This window comes from Arvicanthis niloticus, chromosome 5, assembly GCF_011762505.2.
Source record: "Arvicanthis niloticus isolate mArvNil1 chromosome 5, mArvNil1.pat.X, whole genome shotgun sequence".
NCBI classification, from domain to species: Eukaryota; Metazoa; Chordata; class Mammalia; order Rodentia; family Muridae; genus Arvicanthis; species Arvicanthis niloticus.
This window is the reverse complement of record NC_047662.1, coordinates 59,083,996-59,107,377: the sequence shown is the minus strand read 5'-3', so window position 1 is coordinate 59,107,377 and position 23,382 is coordinate 59,083,996. Positions and strand designations below refer to the sequence as shown.

The 23,382-nt window shown below is 38.4% G+C and overlaps 1 protein-coding gene across 16 annotated transcripts in view; it reads right to left on the bottom strand.

Moving 5' to 3' along the window:
* Positions 1-23,382, bottom strand: part of Elavl2 (ELAV like RNA binding protein 2) — a 125,193-nt gene that overhangs the window by 2,932 nt on the left and 98,879 nt on the right. For all 16 annotated transcript variants that reach the window (XM_034503313.2, XM_076934674.1, XM_034503312.2 and 13 more), the window contains 2 exons: positions 9,381-9,534; positions 6,246-6,471 (listed from right to left, as the gene is read on the bottom strand). In XM_034503313.2, the coding sequence (XP_034359204.1) occupies positions 6,246-6,471; positions 9,381-9,534 (380 nt within the window). The remainder of the gene's footprint in view (positions 1-6,245; positions 6,472-9,380; positions 9,535-23,382) is intronic.

The window sequence follows — 23,382 nt, the reverse complement described above, 5'->3', positions numbered from 1 at the left end:
GCTAACCTAAGCCCACAGAGCTAGTTCTTCAGAGGAGTTTGGATCTTTTAAAATCAAAGATGTAGATTTACAAAGATGTACAATAACACTGTTTATGAACAAACTGGGCTGTATAGAATTTGGGCCATTCTGTCATATCAGTGTCAAAAATACTATTATGGGTGTCTTAAGTTTCTAGCATCTACCAATAAATTACACGTGAGTAACGCATAGCTATATAACCTACCCAACTGCAATGCTCCCTACTCTCCTTAACTCCAGGTCAAAGGTGAGGTACAATTATTTTGTCTTTTATTACCTGTGAAAAGCTAAGTAGTTTGGGAAGCGGGTGGGTATCAGCTTTTTGTGTCAAATTCAAACACAGAGAAGAACACATAAGAAAAGCAACTCCTCTCAATTTATAAAGGCCAAAGTATTCCTTCTGGCCTTTCAGATATGGAAAAAAGCTGTCCCTGCATGTCCCTAATCTTAGTCTCCACTGGGCATTTATGTGTTTTGAAAAAATGAAAAGTGTTGAGTTGCTCTCATGCAAAGCGTAAGGCAAGAGAACAAATCACAGTGATACTAGGTCTTCCTTCATCTATGTGGGTCTGCGCCTATCATTCCACGATCTTCTCAAAGGCAGCCCTTAGCACAGACCCACTGGCCCAGTCACTGCAGCTTTATAACACATACCTGGTGATTATGTAAAAGCAAAGGTTACCAAAATCATCATCTACCACTTAATGTAGGATGAAAACTACCCAGAAGGCTGACTGGGTGAGAATATTTGCACACACAAAGCACATAGCAGGTGCAAAGAGTACAGAATGTCAGGGGACTCTGTTCTGCAGAGTGAAGATGAGTAAAGATGCCATGCCTTTATATACAAAAACAAGGTTACAAACATCAGGAAAAAATGAACACAAATTCGCAACACCAATCAAAAAGTGACCTGATACAGAAAATTTCATCAAATTACTGAAATGATAGCTATGGAATGCATTTGACAAACAGCACCTGTGGGACACATGAACATATTGAAGTCTCTGTTCAAAGTGGTTAAAGGACGAAATTCAGAAGTTGCATTTCCCTCTATCCACTTAAGAGAGCAATGAAACTCCAGACATAGAATTTCCTTAAAATGTGTTTTTAAGATAGAATGGAAACCAACCCTGCCAAGGAAGTGAGTTATAAGCACCAAGGGAATTCTCAGTTCTATCCCATCTTACAGTCATTAGGGCATCTGGGACTTTTGCAACTAGGCTTCTGAAGACCTTCAGTGGGCCTTGGAACTGTCCCAGCTGTAGAGTCTTATATGGTCCCCTGACCCTCAGTCATCTCCCAATCTTAGGGAAAATTCAGTCCCTGAGGATTTAAACCAAGTTTTCTACACCTCTCCTTTTGTCCTCCCTCATCAGCAAGGGAGTGGAATACTGCCCCAGGAAATAGTCCAGGCATGGCAGCTGGCCATGCTGCCACACATTTATGTGTCCCATTGGGATTTAAAGAAGCTAGTGGGTACTTCAGATGGACATAAAGCACCTTTGTCCATCAGCAGGCAGCAAATTGTAAACTGTAGCTATAGGAGACAATGTCATACTACCCCTGCCAGAGCCATTCACACCTCACTCCATGTCCCATAGCTTCAGGACAACTTTTATACATGATCACCTAAAACTGAAAATCAGTACATTCAAGAGGAGCACAGGCTAGCAGCCTCTCTCTGCAGTAACTTGGGACAACATGCAGATAATGTGCTCCCCCGGGGGAGTAAATGTTATTGTGTTATTTAAAGCCAGAATGTTCTTAAATTATATTTAACTTCTGGACTGTAGCAGTATCTGCATGCACTCTACCGTATCACATGCTGTCCTGAGGAAGTCTGAGCCTTCCTGAGAGGCTGACCAATGTCGGCTCCCACCCAAGCTTTAGCTGGGATATTATCTAAATCACAAGAATCATATTACATGGATCTGAAAGGTTAGATAGAAAACCTTAGCTTCAATTAAGGCATCCTTTACTTATAGAAAGATTCCCAAGAGAAGGGAAACTGGGTTGACGATGATCCAGTGGAGAATTTAAGAAAAAACAAACCAGTTATTTCCTCTAATTCTCACAGAAACCACATCAAGAAGCTAGACCCAAGTCAATTCAACATATCTTACATGAAGTCAAAACATTCAAAGTGATAAATGTTAACATTTTATGAATCTTGCTTAAACCAAAATCTTATGTACTGAAGATACTTTACATTATTAGTATATTATTATATTTGATAGAGTATATATTCTATCTTTATCCTATGTTTTTATACTTGACTAGAATTCAGAGTCTAAAGTTCACTGATTATAGAGGCACAAACCATGTGCATATACCACAAATGCACAGCAAAGACATTTGGTAATGTTTCCTATCACCAGGATAATGTAACTCAGACTATTACTATGCAGAATTTTCAATAGAATGTTCTATCAGCTAGAACACTTTCATTTCAAAGCAGGATGTTTAGGAATACTGCAGGAAACTAAAATATATGCCTAGTTTTCAAGCTGTTCAGCTGATAGATTAGGGGGCAATCTATATGGGAAGAGGAATTTAAAAAAATCAATTAAAGTCAGACATAATATGTAAAAAAGACAACAAATAAGAAAACATAATTTTGCGCACTATAGAAAAATTAACAAACCTCTCCAAAGCACTGAGCAACAGTTAACTTAAAGTTAACCAATATAAGCTCATCAATGTTCCCTTATCCAATCACATCTTCTATGAATGAGGACAAGTATTGATGAGGCTTGGTATCTGTGCCTTCCAACATGAAACCACGCCAACGCAACTAGCAACATCCCTGAAACTCAACCCATGCTAATTGCAGAGGCTCTTTAAAAATGCACAAAGACTCACAGAAGCAGACACATAGCCATTGCCTAGGTTATATTCAATAAAGTTAAATCTACTTCACATACATAAATGAGAAATTTGGTTTACAGTTTAATTTGGATATCCTATACTAAGAATATGCCTAGAGGACTGAAATTATATCCTTCATCCAAATAAATATTCTGACTTACTTTGTATACTATAAACACTTTGACTAGTCCATCAGATTAGCAGTGTTCATGCTTAAATAATTCTAATTATCAATAAAGATTGAGCCATAAACCTCATAAGCCCACTTTTAAAGTTAATCCTTATTATATGAAATTTTATTTTACTTTTTAATCTTCAAGAATACTGAAAGTCCTTCCATCATTATTATAACTTGTATTCTTCTGTCTCTCTCAGCTGCCAAGGTACCACCATAAACATAAAATAATACAATGAACTTTCTAAAATTCATGCTGGGAAGTGGCAAACTCAAAGCAAAGGCATTAAAACATAAATACTACGAATAAATAATTGTTGAGGAATTAATACCTCAACTACAGAAAAGAGCAAGATGCCAACAAAACTTTCAAGTCCTTATCTCAAGTGTCTTATAAGCTCAAAGATCAACTTTTATTCAATAAAATGAGAAGAAATTCAAGGTAATTGACTGCCAAATTAAAAATACTTTTAAAAAGTACTAGTCACACATTAAGACATATTTGCACTGTAAAAATGAAGATTCATTTCTCTCATTTTTAGTCTAGATCACACACATTCCCTAGCACACAGTAATTCACATTTTACCCTTAAACAAAGCAGAGGTGGGGCTGAGGATTGAAGTGAGAGAGAGAACACTTATGAATCCTAGGAAAGAAAAGTCTTCCCTACTGGGAAACTGATTGCTTCCTTTAGCCTTCATCAGGCAAGCTGGTAGCAGCTATATCTCAGGGGCTACTTGATGTCAAACCTAGTGTAATAAGAAGAGCACTTCACAATCCAGGCAGGAAATTTAACTGATCTTCCTGCCTCAGCAGCCAGAGTAGCTGGGACTCCAAGATCAAACCTCCACATGCAGTAATCATCCTCACTAATGCTGGGTTTTCCTTTCAACTAATGTTCCTTATGCCCTTCTTCTACAGTGTTTTCGTCTCTCTGTAAAGGCCAAAGAATCTCGGAAGTAATGACAATACATACTATTAATACTTTCTGTAATATAGGATGGACAGAAGATAAAAGGTTTATCTTCTGGTAAATCGTGGTAACAACCTTGGAAAACTTGACCTTATCTAAAATAAAGGCATGAAAGGGGGAGAGAAGATTGAGTGAGATGCTGTGGTACCCAATATCCAGTACATGCTGCCCAGAGACCAGGACTCTTAATGCTGCCTATGCGTCCTCTGACATAGTCTTGAGAATCTAAGAGCACTTTTCTAATAAATAGCAACCAGCAAACAACAATACAGCTTTCATTGAAAACCCTAACGCAACAATTCAAGGCAGTACAGCTTTCTTCTAACAGCTAACTAAAGCTAACTAGGCAGGATGACTAGGAAACACAGCTCAAAGTCACTGGGGTTCAACTGTACTATATTCAGAAACAGCAACAAGTGAATAGAGTTAGAAAAAGAAGCATCAGCGAGGGCACGCATGCAGCACTGAAAAGGGGTACTCTGAGACTTTTTTCTGCAGAAGGAAATAATCAAGTAGCTCATGACCCTTGCCTCATATTCAGTTGCCACTACTTGTCACCAAAGTCAAAAGTGATACACATTTTGTTTTCCTCAATGTTTTTTTCTCTCAAAATTACAGCAGCTGAACTCAATGAACCAGGGAGCTGGTCATCTTCATCAGTATGGTCTTTGACAATGGGATCATTCTCTCAGTCAGTGCCAGCTTAAGTAGGTATTCAACCTGGCATTAACAGAAACTTCTTTTCACACCTAAGTAAAATACTTAACTGCTTTTACAAGGAGAAATTTTAAGTTGATTTTTTAAAAATTTTCTTCTCTTTTCTATACTTTATTATACCAATGGGGGGAAATGTACGTGACCAAGCCTAGAAAATATATAAGTTAATTCCCCTAGTTTACTAAGTTTATGATTATGTGTTTTGGTAATTATTCAGAAAAGAAAGAATATAGATTTATATGTATATAAATCTATATAGAATCTAAAAATATAGATTTATATATAAAAAATTAGCTTAGGAGTTAGAGACAATATGCTATATCATACCATGTGGCTGAGTGGTAAATAGAAACTGAGTAACTTGTTCATAAAACCAGACATTCAATGTTCCTAACTGAACCTCAAGTCACTCTTTTTTTCACACAAAGTCCATACGTATGCTCTGAATGCCTCCCGGTCTGCTTGTTTATTCAACAACTAGATAACCTGAGAACTTGGGCTACTTATGCCCGTCAGTCACATGGTGACTTTAGGTTTGGGCTGATGCATCAGTGAATTACCACCCAGAGGCAGGATCCAGACTGACACTACTTTCAGTATGACACAGCAGCTAATGACTTTTAAATTTTTAAAAAGCTGAAAAGAAAGAAAAAAAGAAGAAAAAAGAAGAAGAAAAAGAAGGAGGAAGAGGAGGAGGATGGGGAGGGGGGAGACGGTAAGAAGGGAAAGGAGGAAGAGACACAGTTGCAAAAACCATGGCCCAGAAATTTTAATAGATTTCCTCTCTGAACCATGAGATCTAAAGTTTGTCAACCTCTAAACTGTAAGATACAACAAAGGGAGACAGGGACCCACTTGAAGAAACTCAAGGCATTTATATCAGTCATATATCTTTAACGATGCCTATATTCTAAAACAAAGCTAACTGAAAGAGCTCGACTTGATAGCTCAAACACAAAAATAAATTCTTTGCAAGAAAAGAGTAATAAAAAGAAAATAGCACATCAGACCTCAGTCTGCAGGCCTGTTTTTTTCTCGAATTGTTCTTTGGGCCCAGTAACCTGTGGCTGCTGGGTTTCCTGTAAGCCTCAGGATGCTTAACAGCATCCATGGACTCTACCCACTGGATGTGAGTCACATCTCCACTCAAATTATGCCATCACAAATGACTCTACACTTTGCCAAATGTCTCTTGGAGGCAGAATCGCTCCTGGAGGAGAACTGCTCTTAACAGTTAATTGCCCTCGCTTTCAATAACTACAAAAGTTGCTCTTTCCCCAAGTATGTTTTCTCTGTGCCCATTAAAGAAAAAGAAGAAAGAAAAGAAAGAAAGAAAGAAAGAAAGAAAGAAAGAAAGAAAGAAAGAAAACAAAACACCAGTAAAGACAAACTCAAAGCACAGATCTTATTGATACAATTACTTGACAATAAACCTGCACATTCTCCTCCAGTTTAGTAGCTGGGCACAAGAACTAGACCAGACTTACCTAAAACGCTGTGCCTGCTGAGCTAGCGGTCCTGGGTACCTTCTGTTTGGAGACTGGTACAGCTGGGAAAGGATGGCCTGATTGGTTTTTTGGCTTGGATTATTAGCAAACTTTACAGTGATTGGCTCTGTGGCACCAGGAGGTTTCTGGCCATTTAGGCCTTTGATAGCTTCTTCTGCCTCAATCCGCTTGTCAAATCGAATAAACCCTACACCCCTTGATATGCCTAAGGTAGATTTAAGTAAAGATTTGGGAAAGAGGGAGTAGGAGAGGGGAAGAAGAGAAGAAAGGATAAATTAATTTTTCCTTCTCATTAACATCTTTTCACCCAAATACAACATTTGCCACAAAAATCACATCAGGAAGAAAACTTTACCTTAGCAATTCAACTTAGAGTCTCAATTTTCCACCTTTTAAAAATGCACGAAATAACCTATACAATGTGAGGTCTCCCTATCTATCATGTGCTTGTCAAGAAACCAATAAAGTACAGAGTACATAAGCCCATGCTTTCTGCCCTACATTCCTCCCTGCCTCCTGGGCACTTTAGCACTAACTGGATGCCCAAGTACCACTTATGGAATCATGCTATCGTACAGGCAGCCCCTTCCTTGGAATAAGAATAAAAATAGGCATTTGCCAAAAACACTAGAGAGCATATATATCTCAAATAAAATTCTAAGTAATACTTTAGTCAAAATTATATCATATAGCATGAAGGTCTCTCAAAAAAGCAGAATCTGAAGAGGGTCTTCATGGTCTTTGAAGTTCTCCTGTTCCTCCCTTTAGCTATCTTACAGAAGAAATGCAGCATGGACTAAAGTTAAATCAGTAGAACTATAAGCTTCCTAGTGCCTCCAACATTCCTCTTAAGTATGGAAGGCTATTCTCTGTTCTTTGACAACAATGGCAAACAGGGCATGAACAAAGCCTTTCCAGTTTACGATTTGAAACAGCACCATGGATCTCAATTCATTGCTTGTAATTGGCACAGGCAGGTGAGTAGATCATCACAGCTGGTCAACACAAGGTAGGCAGCCATGGAGAAATGCCTTCTGGGCAACCAGCCAGGTCCTCACAGGACCACGTTTTGGACTAGTAGGTAGGAAAGTATAGATAATTCAAAGTGGACCAATGAAGAAAGGAGGGGCTGCTGAGGAGACCTAGACCATCATAACATAGAGCATCCTCTCAAAAAGATCATCTGATATGCTGTCACTTCACCTTCTCTACTTCAGCTACATACACCGTACACAGTTAACACCTGAAGGCTGAATACCAAAGCTGCTGAGCTTCACTTTTTTCCACTTTTTTCTTGGAAGTTGTAAGTATAAAAAACTGACTTGTAGTCAGTTCTTTCCCTTTCTTCTATCTACAAGCTCCTATCAATAACGAACATTGGAGTTCGAATAATTCTATCACTCAGCAGGCGGAAGAAGTTTGCTACAAATGTGAGATGCCAGCTTGGCAGGTTGGTCATGGAGTGAGATTTTGAGTTTCAAAAAAAGAAGAAGAAAAGGAAAAAAGAAAGGGGGGGGGTGGTAACAAAACAAACATGTACACACAGAGCAAGGGAAAATAAAATACCAAAATTCTTGGCTACTCCATTAGGAAAGCACAGGTTTAAAAATGGCATCCACACAGGTGAGGCTACTTAAGGTGTGTGGGGGCTTGTGAAGGGACTGGAAGGTGTAAAATGTCTATCCTCAGGATTGAGTACATTGGGGATAGGACCCCAGAATTTGTCGTTCTAGCACAGTTCCAACAGGCTGTTGATAGGCCACACTCAGGAAATACTAAGTATGTTCACCCATCACCCTTCACTCTCTGGAAGGGCAATCATTAATGGGAAGAGACACGATTTTCCTGTTACATATGAAGTCTACTCTCAATCCACCAATTTCTCATTAAGAACCAAATTCTTAAAAAATTTAATGCTATGAACAAAAAGCTAATTCTGTTGCTTAGAATAAATTCTGTTTGATTTGTTACGTTTGGGTTTCTATTTTGCCCTATTAATAAACAGTGTGTGCAATACACCAGTGTGCAGAATGTGTCAGGAGGATTACGGGATAGTTACTGCAGCACATGCAGTCTTATATGCTCTCAGACTTTCTCACAGCAGCACAATCTACAGGCCACTCCCCCAGGAAGTGTATACACTGCCGCTTCTCTCTCCAGAAGTCTATGAAAAGCACTTCCTGTGAAGGCAATTAGCAGCACAGAATGGAAAAGCCTACACTGCTCTGCTCAAATTCACAACAACTGAACTGATCTCCACTTGAAGATTAAAAATGTGGCCTGGTTTTATTCTAGAGTTAATCTGTTCCTTTCTTTACAATAAAAACTCACACATTGTAATACAGGATATTGCAATATGGATAGCTTGGAAATAAGGCACCCCAGGTAACTTTCTGCTCCCTGCATTACATGTTTCTTCAGTTTTAAAATGTTCTGAAAACGACAAGAACTGCTTTTATAATAGAAAAAAATCTATGTGTATCTTATTTTAAAAATCTGCAATCTAATCCATATCACCAGCTTTCTATTAGCTAACAGTGTTGGCAAAAATGGTCCTTATTTTCAAAGTTCTAATGAACATCTTATTCTCATTTCATTTGGTCAAAAGTTACATTAAGCATAAAACAAATTGCTACCACTCAAGATTTCATGCCCTTACGTATGCCTCTACGGCACAGCAGAGCCCTGGAAAACTGCCTTCACAGCAATTACCAGAGTGGATTCAGCCTCATCCTTGCTCAGAGAACCAGCTGCATACTGCTGCAGTAAATTTTGCTTTTCACAAAAATAAGATTGTTTATAAGGGGGATAGGGACTTTTTTCACATAGAGGCTTGAAAATGAAGATTATAGCATCTATAAATTTATTACAAGCCATGAAACAGGCTTCAAACCTGCACCTTCGGGGTGGAAATGACTCAAGCTCGCTCACTCCACTCCACAATCTATTTCTGTCCATGCATATTTATGAACAATTCTAGCAGAAAATTGCATTTTCTGGCCCACATATACCTTTGATGTGTTCTAGAGGCAAGACTGCTGTGTGAGGAGGCAGAATATTTCACAATCTGCCCGTTGGGGTGCACAAGACTGTCCAGAACCACTGCTTACTTACCAGTGACCTGGTCGACAAGAATTCGAGAAGTAATGATGCGCCCATACTGTGAAAACAGCTGCTCCAGCTCCTTCTGGGTCATGGTTTTTGGAAGCCCACTGACATATAAGTTTGCATCTCTGATAGAAGCAGAACTTGGGCGAGCATAGGAAACCTGAAAAGGGGAATAAGGTTAAGCACACTGGTATACTCACTCCTTTCAGAAACTTCCACAACTGCTCCATAAGGGACAGAGAGCAAGCACTGCCTTAACATAAGTGGGTGCTGTTGATTCACTGAGGGTTGGGATTCAGCAAAGGAGGAATGCCATTTCTCTGTGTGAGAAGAAGAGAAGATCCACTCATATGGCCCCTGTCAGGTCTTGAGCCAGATCAGTGGCACGCACACAAAGCATACTAACAGAAGTAAGTTGTCCTCAGTTGGGGCAATGGAGAGGCAAGAGATTTGGGAGCAATCACTCCAAGTGTACATATTTTTAACTCATTGAATACATTTTTATCACTTGTTCTCTATCCTCTTCATCTCTGGAGATAGTGGCATCAATTTAACAACGTGTAGCTCTTATGAGGGAAGGAATTCTTATCATTTATGCCAATGCCATTCTCTCATGAGCCTGAGATTTACATACAGGAAGGAGTCACAGTTCATAGTCTTCTCATCCACAAGTTTTCATAACCTTCTCTTTTATACCCTAAATGTTTCACTGTCTTCATCTGCTACTTAATGCTTTCAAAAAGTCTCCTTTAACTTTATTTTTTAAGTTTTCATATCATATATTTTCATCATATTCTTTCCCCTCTCCCAATTCTTCCCATATCCCCTCTCCCTACTCACCCAACTTCAAGTTCTTTCTCTCTCTCAAAACAAAACAAAATCTAGCACACAAACAAACAAAATCTAGCACACAAACAAACAAAAAAGCCCACAAATATAAAGAGTCCTTTTTGTGTTGGCCAATACTTCCAAGCCTGCCCTGGAGTGTGGCTGCTATACCCAGTGCCACTCCACTGTATAAAAAGGATTTTCCTGTTGCTCTTGGTTGGAGGTGGTACTTTGTGCTTATTTCTTTTTCTCCATGTTGGGATTTTGTCTAGCTTGAACACGTGAGAGTCTTGTGTATGCTGCTGCAGTGTCTATGATCTGTGATTTGGATCTGTTATCACCCTGTGGTAGATGGAAAACACTGTTTCTTTGAAGTTATTCATCTCCTCAGGCTCCTACAATCTTTCTCCCACCCTGACACCTGAAGAAGTCTTTTAATGCAAGAATCCAAAATTGTACAAGATGGCAGACAAAACATCTGTATTAGTTTATCATCCTCACTATTCAAGTCTTGCTCATCACTGGATCCTCGGTGTTTAGCCAACAACTAGCATGTGGCCAAAACAAAAATATGTAATAAACAAAGCCTATCCAGTACCTTAATGATCACATGAATCCACAACAACCTGGACCAGAGCATTTGTGATGCAGTCCATCATCTCATCGGACCTGAAATTCACACCTGCTTTGCCCGTATCATATAAACATTATTTAGACAGCTGTGGGTCTAAGTGGTTTCCAATCATGCTCTTTTTTTGGTTTACCCGTGATCTCTTCAGAACTGGCCAAACTGCATGGACACCAGCCTGTCTTCTACGTATTTATTGAAAGTAACCAAAACTTCCAACTCTGGGACTGACCTGATAAGACTAGCATAATGTGATTACCTCAGCCTAGTCACGTTATCTAGTAGTAACCACCTTTAATCAGGTTTACTACAACAATTTAGAATCTTTTTTTAATCAAAACTTGTATTTAAAAAAAGCATCAACCACTTTCTTTTTGGTTTATGCCTGCAGATTTTTATTACTTTTTAATAATACTTGTAGGAAATAAAATAAAAAGCAAACCCTGGCCATCTTTTATATTAATTTATGAAGTTCTTGGTATCTTTTACCCTTGCCCCAACAGGGCTTATAATACTCCTGCTTTTATTCAATCAGTTTGCTCGCTAACAACTGGAAACACAGATGCTGCTCCAAGTTCTTATTTGAAAGTCACATTACACTGTCCTGTCCTCTATAAAGGAATCTGGGACAGTAGTGAAAAGAAAACATTCACATACATTTTTTCTCTATATACCTAGCTACATTGTAATGAAGACTTATAAATACAAAATAAAAAAGGAGGAAAACTTCAAGTAATCAAAAATCTAACCTTGGGACTTCTGTACCTATGACACCATAGACTCTGAGGCATGTTTGAATCTAGTGGTGAGAATACATGAATACCCAAGGCTCTTTTCTAGACTGATTTGCAATCATCTAAGGAAGCTACACAATCCAGCACTTGGCCCATTTCCATATTGAGGATTTCATGGCTTTATTTCTGTAGCAGGGAGCCAGTCAGCAGTCACTTTGCTCTAGACTATGTGACTGAAGTGCTCTCTTTGTGAGAGAGCCACTCACCATGGGCTACAGGGCAAGCATAAACATTTATGCCTTCTCAGTGAGTTATAAAGCAAGGAGAGACAGGCAGGAGGCTCCAGCTTAGCATAAGGCTGGGAGTGTCACAGTGATAAAAAGTGATAATTCTCCAATCAGGGAGCCTGGGTTCAAAACTAGGTTCACTTTATTAGCCTGTTAACTTGAGACAAGGTTCCTGATCTTACTGCACCGCATAAACCACACAATTTTACCTTTTAAAAGTAGTTCTTAGGAATAAATAAGTATCTTTTAGCATGAATGGCATTTTTAAGTGTCTAGAAATTAGGGTGGCTGTATTATAAATATTAATCACCTCTATGTGCATCCAAGTATGTCCAGAAAGACCTACATAATCAAGTTTAGAGTAACCAAGTCCATCTCAGCTTTCCAGAGTCATTTACTCATGCAGTGACATTCACTGCTTTGTACATTTCAGACATGTGTGGGTGAGGTGTTTTAAGTTATCCTGAAGTATATTTAGAATAAAGGGCTTATATTTAGTCATTATGTAAAAACTGAAAGCATACTGGGATCAGCAGCCCTCCCCTCAATATCCATTCTTTTGTGTGCTTGCTTGCTTTTGCCATTGTTTGGTTTGGCTTTCGAGATAAGATTTCACTCTTTAGCTCAGGTTGACCTGGAACTCACTATATAGTCCAGGCTCACATCAGACTTAAGACAATCCTCCTTGTCTCAGCCTTGTGGATGTTTGGTTTGAGAGGTTTGAACATCCATACCAGGCTTAATACACAAACTTAAATTCACATTATTTCTTTATCTCCTAGTCATGTTAAAATGGTGTTTCCTATAATGCTGTCAAAGAACTGATAACAAACACTGCTTAACGATAGTCACATTCAGGCTTAAATGTTCTTTTGTTTGTTTGATTGGGTTTTACCAGTTGTAAAGCATTATCAAATAGTTCTTGTTCTGTGCCTATGTCTATCTTGTAAGGCAGGCAGGACACACAAATAAAAGAACAGATTATGGCCAACAGAATAGGTAAAGATGAGATGAATCCCATACCTAAGGTCATGTACAGCTGGTGCTGAGTTCTAGATTCACCAACTGATCTCCCTGGCTCCCTGCCTTTTTCTCCTGGTCCAGCTTGCTTTCCACAGTATCACACTATGGGAACTAGCTTGTCAGTTAAGATATTGTAAGAGTTCAGAATTTTTAAGTAACTCTAGCCTGTTTCTTAAAGCACACATACAAACTAAGCAAAGACAGCAGAAAAGATGTCACTAAACCAGCTATTTTTATGTCACATGCATTAATGTATTTCAAAGTAGCTTTCCTTAAAAATAGTGGTACCTAGTTGAGATTAACTGTAGAAACTGCTTATCATAATTAAAATACGTTTTATTACGCTGTAATCTATACAAATAAAGAACACTACCCCTAGGAATTTCCAGGAAGTGTAACAAGGGGCACTTGGGCTGACCCTTTTCCTATAACAAATCAGGTTGAATCCTACATCTGTAAGTTTCTTAGAATTAAAGCAGCCTCCCTTTCCTCTACTTTCCTAGTAATTATCAGCAATGGTCACCACTCTGATTTTGCTGTGAAACTGGAGTTCTATGGATTCCTTGCATCAATACTCACCTACAAAACCACACTGGGACTGAAGATGTGGGAACACATCTTCAAAGTGTTAAATACCCTTGTGGGTCTTTATAACTGAATTCCCTCAGAGAAGACTCAAGAGGGTTTTCTTTACATGAGGAATTCTGTATGAATACTTCAATATAATGAATCTGTAGTATGTGTCCTGGTGGGGCCAATAGCTTTTTCATTCAGTAATTGAGAGATGATCCCCAATCTACAGTCATAATATATGGGTTTGTATTTTAAATTTTCACTGCCATTTAAACAGGTGAATATTTAATGCCTGAGGAACAAGGTTATGAAATGTCAAAACTACTAAGCGAAGGATCTAATTTAAGAGGCAGCCAGAGCGTCTGCAATTTAAATATTTAAAGATGATACAGGGAGTACAAAAACTGAATACCAATCTGCTCCAAGATAGCAATTTAAAACTCAGGTTTATTCTGGAAGTTCTCACAAGCCTACAAGTGATATAATAAACCAAGACAAGCAATACTGAGACTCCTTGAGGGAAGGAGGGAGTGAGAAGCAGCAGGCAGAGAAACCCTCTAGCCAATGGCATTCCCAAAGTGCTCTTCACAAATGAGACTACACTGGACAGAGAAAACAAAAAACAAAACAAGCTTACCAAAGCAATTAGGTCTCAAAGTTGGAGTACTCTGAAATGCACTATATTGTTTGTAATTAAAAATTCATTTCTTCATCATGAGCTAAAACTAATTACACATTAAAGATGCAGGGATGAGTACCATGTATACTAAGAGTATGCTACCAAAACAAGTTCATCAAAATACACAAAATTAAAAGGAACTTCTAATATCTTTGGGATAAGAACTGGTATTTCATTAAACATGAAGCTTAATATCTTAAAACATTATTGCATTCTACAGAAGCCCATCTGAAATGATTCTGTCCAAAAGCACTACTGTCCTGCCTCCGACTCATCAATGGGAATATCAGAAATACTGACTTTAATACGGACAGTTTAAAGTGGTATGATTCACAAATGAACAAAGCAATCGATTTCTTTTTAAACTATGAACATCTGAAAAATCACCCACTGACAAGATCACTCATGAACAACTTTTATCATTTGTCAACTACTGACCCAGAACTACAAACATTAAACTTGGAAATTAGATACTTTCCACTTTAGACATTTTTTTAAAAGCCTAATTCAATTTCTTCTAACTTAAAAGAGTGGGAAAGGTCATAATTATGCCCATTTACACTGCAAGTTAATTGCTATTCATATCATAAAGCAAAAGCCTGATTGTTACTCTCTGAAAAAGTGACTCCCACTAAATACCAGTTGGCCCTCAGTACACTCAGTGGAAGCAGAGGTTCCAGCACAGCTTGATGGCTCCACAGTTGGCTGCTGCACAGCTTCCTCCTGAGGGCTCAGAGCTAGCACAGAGGGATTCAGCCTCCAAACACAATTCAGGCCACAGACCATAAAATGTACCCAAAGGGAAGAGGTGTACTTTGATCAGCTTCCACATGCAAAACACTACCTGGAGCATGTCTCCGGACACATCAAGCCATATGCATATCACAGTTCTAGATTCCCTTTTCAGGAAAGGCATGCTTTCCCATGGGTGGCCAATGAGAGAGGGTGAGAACAGTGCAGAATAAAGATTGGCTCCAGCAAAGACAATGGGACCAAAGGAAGCAATCTCTTCTAGCAAAAGGCTTATGAAAGTTTATATATTAGTGTAGTTAACTTTAATATTCCAAGATACAGAAATCAGAAAACACAACTACTGGGGGGGAAACAGAACTTCAAGTTTTACTTCAAACGAATTTTCTCAGTGTTCTGATTAATAAACGATTGCTTTAATTCAACTGAGTTTGGAGATAGCATGAAATACTTTTGATGGTGTTATTCTCTGTTTAAAAGTGCCTGGAGCACTTCCTATGGCCTTTAAAGGAACCTAACATTTCTTCATGCTCAGGGCACTGTCTGCTTTTTCTATATAAATTCAAATAACTTAAGAGTTTCCCTAGGCTTTCTGCTCCACGGGTTCTCTCTATTAAAATAAAAGCTGCTGCTCTAACTCACTTATATTTCAGTCATTTCCAACTTCTTGTAGGCATCTAGTTTGCTACTCCATGAGGCCAATGCTTTCTGGTCCTGTCCACTGTAGTCTGATTCCCAGGACTCTCTGCTTATACCTACAGTGCACTGATTGTGTTGCTCTTAAATTTGGATAGAAACAGGGCATACCTACTATCATCCTGTCTTGTTGGTAACATAACTACTTGAAATAAGGAAATTACCAATATATTACTTTGCATACATTGGTATCAACCACACATTTGTTGTAGTGAAGATGGTATGCAATCATCATGAATTAACTTGGAGTTTATACAACATTTTTTTAAAGGGAGGACAAGCCACATATCTGATATGGAATGACAAAAGTTCAATTAAGTGTTATCAACAGAAGAGACTGAAAATTTCTATTAAACATGCTTAATAGAAAGTTTTAACTCTTAAAATTGAGGATTTAAATACCTGAAGGAAAGAATGCTCAACAAAATAATATGGTACTGGTGGGGTTAGGGTGAGGGAATAAACAGACAAAAGAGATCATTTAATTCAATTTCTTTAGAAAAGACAACTGTGCACTCTATAGTGGTGGCACATGCCTTTAATCTCAGCTCTCTGGAGGTTGAGGCTGGCAGATCTCTGAGTTAAAGACCAGCCTGGTCTACAGTATGAGTTCTAGGATAGCCACAGCTTCAGAGCAAAACCCTGTCTGGGGAAAAACAACAACAACAACAACAACAACAAAAAAAAAAAAAAAAAGAAATAAGAAAAATGTAGCTCATCCAAAACACAGAGAAGAGATACAGATACTACATTCATAGATGTGACTTTTCTATCTGTGTGTTTTTTCATTATACTAGTTGTTGAAACATGGCCTTTGAACTCACAAATAACTAGTGAAATGGCAAACAACAAGAGAATGAGCAGCCGTTGCCAAGGAGATGCCTGAAGAGATGATACTCTAAGAAGCTATGGTACTTTGCTTCGATAAATTAAATATTCTCTTGTGTATATTTAAGAACTATGAAACATGAATGAATGAGAGAGCTCAATGTAAGCACTTGTCACTCAGGCCTGATGAGTGCACTCACTGAAATTCATTCACATAAAGGCAGAAGGGGAGAACACACTCCATATAGTTGTCCCCTGACTTCCATGTGTGTGCACACATAAGAGTAATAGTGACGATGATGTTTAAAGAGTATAGATTTGAGACAGTGTTTCTCTTTGTGTGGCTTTGGCTGTCCTAGAACTCATCTAGTAACCAGGCTGGCCTTGAACTCAGAGATCCACCTGCCTCTGCCTCCCAAGTGCTGGGATTAAAGGCATGCGCCACAGCTTCAAGAGTATCTAAAAAATATGAAACACACCGAAGAGGGTGACTTGGTTAGTACAAGTACAAAATTTCTTCTACTACTAATGTCCAAGATTTATTTAAGTTGCATGTAAAAAAATAATCTAATTTTTGGAGGCAGGCCAGCAGAATAAAAAAAGAAAATTGAAGGATCTTGACATTACACCAACTGCAATATACCTACAGTGCAAGCTCTCCTATATTAAGTGATTCTGCCTCTTTTGAGAATCATGCACCATTTAAAAGTCAGCTGGTTGTTTACACTATGGAGTCTACTCAGTTTCAAATTTCACTGAGTAGAAGTCAAGGCAATTGACCTTAGCTTCAAAATAAAGATGAGAGTAACTGATCAGAAGACACTGTTAGTGATAATACTAAGAACATGGAAGGGCCAAAAAAAAAAAAAAATCCAAAAGCATACTGGTTGTAAGGATTGTGCCAAGCAAACTAGCAACTGTAGAAATAACAAATGTGCCTTCCTTTTACATATGGCATATACTTAGCCTCTGAACATGATACTAAGCACAGTTAAGTGGAACCAATTCCATTCATGCATATCAGTTTAAAAAGAGGGTCCAAAATTTCTATTTTCTCAGGTATGGTAGATAGTATAGAATCCTGGCCCCTTTACTGTTCTTTCTCCTCGACTATATAGGCAAATAGTTTAACAAGGACCATCCATGTTAGTAACAACAAACAGAATGTATGTGATAAAGACAATGTCTTTCAAGTTTTTAAAATATTTCTGCATGTAAGAAGCAAGTAAAAATGTCACCAGTATGGACATCCCCAATTGATGAAAGAAAACCTCAAGTATTACTCTTAGCATTGAGGTCCTCGAACCATTATATGTATGCTGTGACATATATACATCCTGGAGAAGCACCTTAATTTCTTTTAATTAAAAAGTATCTGAATATACAAAAGTAGTAAGTACACTTTTAAAAATAAATATAACTTTAGATCCTTATTATAAGTAAATCATACAACATCTGAGACAATGTTTGGGGGTCTTATTGGGTACATATACACACATTTTCTTGCTAATAGTTTCAAAACTATTTTCCCTCCAATGGGTTGTCTGTCTGTAGTAAGCCTCTATCAGTACACACTGTATAACCATTTAAAATAACAACAATCAAATGAACAAACAGAACTCTCCTATCAGTTGCAGAAGACATTCTGGACTTGCCTGTAATACTTAGCTTTTAAATATTACATGATAATCTGTGTGAGGAAGACATGCATGTGCCATGACGAAGAGGGAAATTGATATAAAAATATGCAGTTCTTCCCATGGAGCTGTGGGAAGCTCTCCAACATGTGTTTTGTAGACATGATTGAAGTTATATGACTGTGAGAAATGTATTCAGTGCCTATGGGGAATAACTCGAAACAGTAAGATAATGCTCTCACTCTCAACATGATCACACATTGGAGAATAACCATGGGAAAACTTTCTTTAAATGAACTTATTTGCAAGACTAATGGTTTCATTCAAAGATAAGATCCTCCATTCTCCAAATGTCTATTAGCCACCTGAGCTACATATTTCCCCACAAAGCGCTTTAACAAAAATAATTACTATACTCCTAAAGCTTGTCTCATGGTAGTTGTAAAGATTTTACAAGAGAGGTTTTATAGAAAACATGACAATCTTCACAGGACAAAATAAAGAGATGGCATCACAGACATTCATGGAACATCTCCAGAAACTTAAGGGAGCAGTGAGAAGGGAGTGCACCATCTCCATCTTGTTTTGAGATAAATCCTCCTCTTCAGACCTGACTTCACCTTCAGAATCCCATCCTGTGGTATTTAATTACACAGAATGTTCTGGCACCAAGCGTTTTCCTCCGTCTCTCTGATTGATAGCATCAATAACACTCACTAGCTATAATTAACCCTCCAAACAGTATCCCCTTTGCTGCTGGTCGATCAATGTTCCTTAATACTCAGAGAACAAAGTACAAAGGTGAGAGGCAGTGTTGGCCTTCACCTTCACAGTTCACTTGACTTTGTGGACCAGGGTAGTTTGCAGACAATGCAAACTTCACAATTCTCTCAAGACACTGCTTAGTGAAGAACACAAAAGTATTGTTTGGTTTTGACAATTTCTTCCAAATCTGTTCCCCTACCACCAAATCTGAGCAGGCTTTTGGCAAGCCTATATACTGCGTTCATGTAGCTGTGGCTCTGGGACAACATTCAGTTTACAGGTCAAATGTTCCTAAATTAAGGTTGCAGACAAGAAATGCTTTCTTCAAAAACTATTTATAGTATGTTATGGTTCTCACAATAATCTAACAAACTGCCATTTGAGGGGAGGCCTAGGCCAAAAGATTAAAAAAAAAAAAAAATACTAAGAAAGGGTGAACAGCCAGGGACAGGTGCAGGTGATATGACTTTATAATAATGAATTATAAAAGTATCTTTTATAACAATAGCATCTCTACTGACCACCATGAAGACCTATCCTAAGTGCATGGGCCCCAAACAACCACAAAGGATACATATGAAACAATGTTATTTTACTTGTGAAGTACCCAGTAATCTAAAAATACTCTGAAAAGGAGCTAACTCTGTAGGGGAAAATATTTATTGTCTCTTCATTAAATCCAGCATTTTATTTATTGAATGCACATTGCTCTACACTGTGAGGATTCTGTAATGTAACTCATAATAGAGGTCTTGTTATTTGCATCAACATTTATTTGGAAATAAGCATGAGTATACCCAAACATGAATTATAAAGGCTGACCCAGGCTTCTTAGATAAGGGCAACTACCTAAGAACCACTCCTGGCAGCTGTCAGAGTAGCATTCTCCTTGGCCTGGGTCTGCTAGTGATCAGATCAGTAGCTCCTGGTGACTATAAATCTGTGTTTTGTCAACCACCCCACCCTAGTGATTCCATGAAACAACAGAAGTTCTGGAAATCCCTTATCTATCAGAAAGATTTAAAATCCATAATTTTCAAAACCTGGGCCTTGTTTGTTAGGGTTTCCTGGATAGCTCATAAAAATCAGAGCCACCAGGTCCCCCTGCCATCTTCTAATGTTAGTTTCTGAATGAGACAATTCCCATGTTGCGACTTTGAAGCATTTATAGGGATATAGATCACCAATAAATGAAAAATTGTAGAAGCTGAAGTAAGTCTATTGATCCTAAAGATTGCCAGGAGCCCCTCAGCCTGCCTGGCCAGAGCCTGGGAAACTGAAATCGTAAAATTCCTGTTGTACTCAACCTTAGAAAGTGGTTGTCTCCATAACCTTTCTAGGAATGTATGAAGGTCCTTAAGAATTAAACAGGCATGAACACTAAGGTTCTAAATACAGATAGCTAAAACTCTCATGGGAAACTATCTTTTTGAATTATCCAGGATGCAGTCCAGTTTTGCTTCTTTCTTGTGACTCACCTGAGGGACCACCTTTAGCTATCCGAGAGCCTGAGCAAGAAGGATTAAACCTCATGCTAGCAAGAATTAAGATTTATTGTCTCAAAAATCAAAATAAAAAACCCAAAACTAACTTGGGCTCCAATTTATCTGTGAAAGAGAATAAGGACTTGCCTCTCAGAGACTGGTACTCTTCACTCACAAGTTCTGTTTTTAGCATCTGTGACATGGTGAAAAGCAGGCATGGCAAAGAAGGAAGGATGGACTCCTTGAAGTTAGTACCTAACTGTATCTAACCAGCTACTCAGAACAGGCTACAGAGATCGAGAGTCAGCCTTCCTGGCTCAGAAACAAAAACACAACCTAACCTTGCCCATAAGCAGTCAGAAGTCAGAGCAATCAGAGCTAGCAAGGCCTTACGGAAATGCTTCTACTGAGGTACACTTCTGCAAAAGGCATGGAAGGTGGACCAAAAGGTCTGCTCAGGATGCCATTTTCTGACCGTGTGTACACCAGAGTCAGACTTTCCTCTCTTACTGTTAGTTTAAAACCCAAACAGAAATAGATCCACATGCATAGGACTATTAATCCAGTGCTTTCATCAGGAGCTTCTTCCTTTTAGGTATTAAAAAGGCCAGTTGGTCAAATGATTCAAAGTTCTGGTCAGCTATACTTATTAAGTTCCCAAGCAAACCAGCACCACAAAACAAACAACAGCAAACACAGTCGAAACAGTGATTTCCTAAACCAATGCCAGTGTTCAACTATGACTCTCATGTACCCTCCCTTACAGGTGTACTCAAATATTTGTTAACCCTTTTACTCCAATGGAAGTAGATACAACAGCTTTAAGTTCTCTAGGCTGGTTACAGAGTTAAGAACTGCCAACATTCTCTAAGCTAGACCTCACACACATAAGCAGAGCCATCTCCCAAGGCCATGATGTTCCTGGAAAGCAGGCTCGGGAACAGAATGACCAATCAACTTTCTCCCAAGGAAGACAGATTCAGTCCACCACTGAGAATGCCACCATCACCACACATCATGGTCCACTAAGTGGCAGGTGGAAGAACAATAAGAGAGCTGGGGACCTACTCGCCACTCCACCTTCTATATGAGCTCACTTCCACTCCAGCAACTAGAGAATGATATGCAATGAAAAATCTATTCAAAGAACAAAAAATTATTGCCTTCTGGGGACTCCCAAATGTCCATCTAACTAACTCTCAGCTGAAAAGATAGGAGAAGCAAGAGGGATACAAAAGACAAAAGGGCGACAACCAGGTTTGGACAAAGCTAGACAACAGAGCAATCATGTATGGGCACTGATGAAAAAAAAGCCTATGAAAGACATAAAGGATAGCTCATATAAATAACTCATTAAGGTCACCTGTTATCCTGCTTCATATACGGGCTTTATAAAATAAGTTCAATATAGACAGAAGAACTTTACAATGAGATGGATCAAACAGCCCATAAGAAGTTGAAACATAGCTCTACACACTATTGTATTCTATGGTCAAAACCAAAATTAGGAAAGTACATACTAGGCCTATCTGTTTATGTAAAAAGGCAAAGAAGTCCATTTGCTCAGTTTTCATTGTTGCTCTATTTCTGAAATGCACTCTTTCTCCTCCTCCTAACTTTTCTTTTCTTATTATTTAGTTGGCTTTGTAACTGGACAAAGATCTGAACAGATGAAATAAGTGATGTTTGTTAAGTTAGCACTCATAGGTGTCCAGCAAATTTGAGACCTATACTTCAAATGATTATCTCCGAGGTTTGTGGTCTTTACAAGAACAGGACAAATAATGATCTACAGATAAGCTTTGAAATGAATGTTGACTATCACTAAAAATAAAGTTCTCCAATCAGAAAAATTCTAGGTGTGCTGAGATGCTCAGACAAATATGGAGTCTAAACACAAAACAAATGTCCTCTTGGAACGAACATCAAGGTCCAACCCCATGGCTGCTAATGTCCCAAACTCTGTCAATCTCCCTCACCTGGAGAAAAATATCATCTTTGCATAGGACTCGTCTTTTAGAATCTGTTGTCATTTTCAGGCTCCTCTGTATATTGCACTAGCAAATTCTATGTGGTTCCTCTAACATCTGCCTTCAAATTCCTATCTCCTCATGAACCATCAACATTATAGGATTTGACCTAACCTCCCAGAATTATGCTACCAGCCATTTTATCAGAGCTCCTGGCAACTGGGAAGTCGTTAGCACAGCTTCCATGCCCTCTTTACCTAGTCTACACTAGGATCATATTAGTAATATATAGAATATTTTCCAGTAGTCAGAATTCAACTTTATTAAACAAACTACAATGATAATGAAATCCAAACTCATCTCAATCGTCTTGTAGCAAAAAGAAGCTACATTAAGCAACGGGTATCCCAACACAAGCCGCACTAAATATACAAAAGGTGGATGGAACAAGTCAAAACTGTCAAGCCTTCAGGATGAAATACTGATTTCCATAACCAAATCATCCCCTAGGAAAGCATTAATTTACCAAAAAATTGATTGGGCAGCAGGGGTATGACTATTCTGACTGCAAGGGGGCTAGCTATAGACAGAGACTATGTTTCAAAAAACAGAACAATGAAAAGTTGTATCTTCTCTTAATGTTTTATTAGGCACACGCCATAAAAAGATCCATTATTTCTCCCAAACATGTATATAATCAGTATACATAAGTATAAACTAAATATCATTATGAATTACTAACATAACTATATCAATTATAGTTGACTGTCTCCTACCTAAAATGACTGGAGAAATAGGGAGATGCGGACTGGCTATGCCATAAGGACCAAAATCCACCTAAAAAGCTGGGCAGGTACAAAGGCCACCTGTAACTCCAGCACTCAAGAGGCACACTGCTAGCAAGACTAGCCAAATCATCAAGGTCTGAGTTCAATGACAGACCCTGGCTCAATAAACAAAGGGAATAGTAAATTGAGCATGACATCTCTACTCTGTTTCATGCTTTCATTCTCTCCTCATATCCTCACCTACACACACACACACACACACACACACACACACACACAGAGCCTTTCTTTCCCTGATTTCTTAATGTTTCCATATATACACAGTAAGATACCTTAGG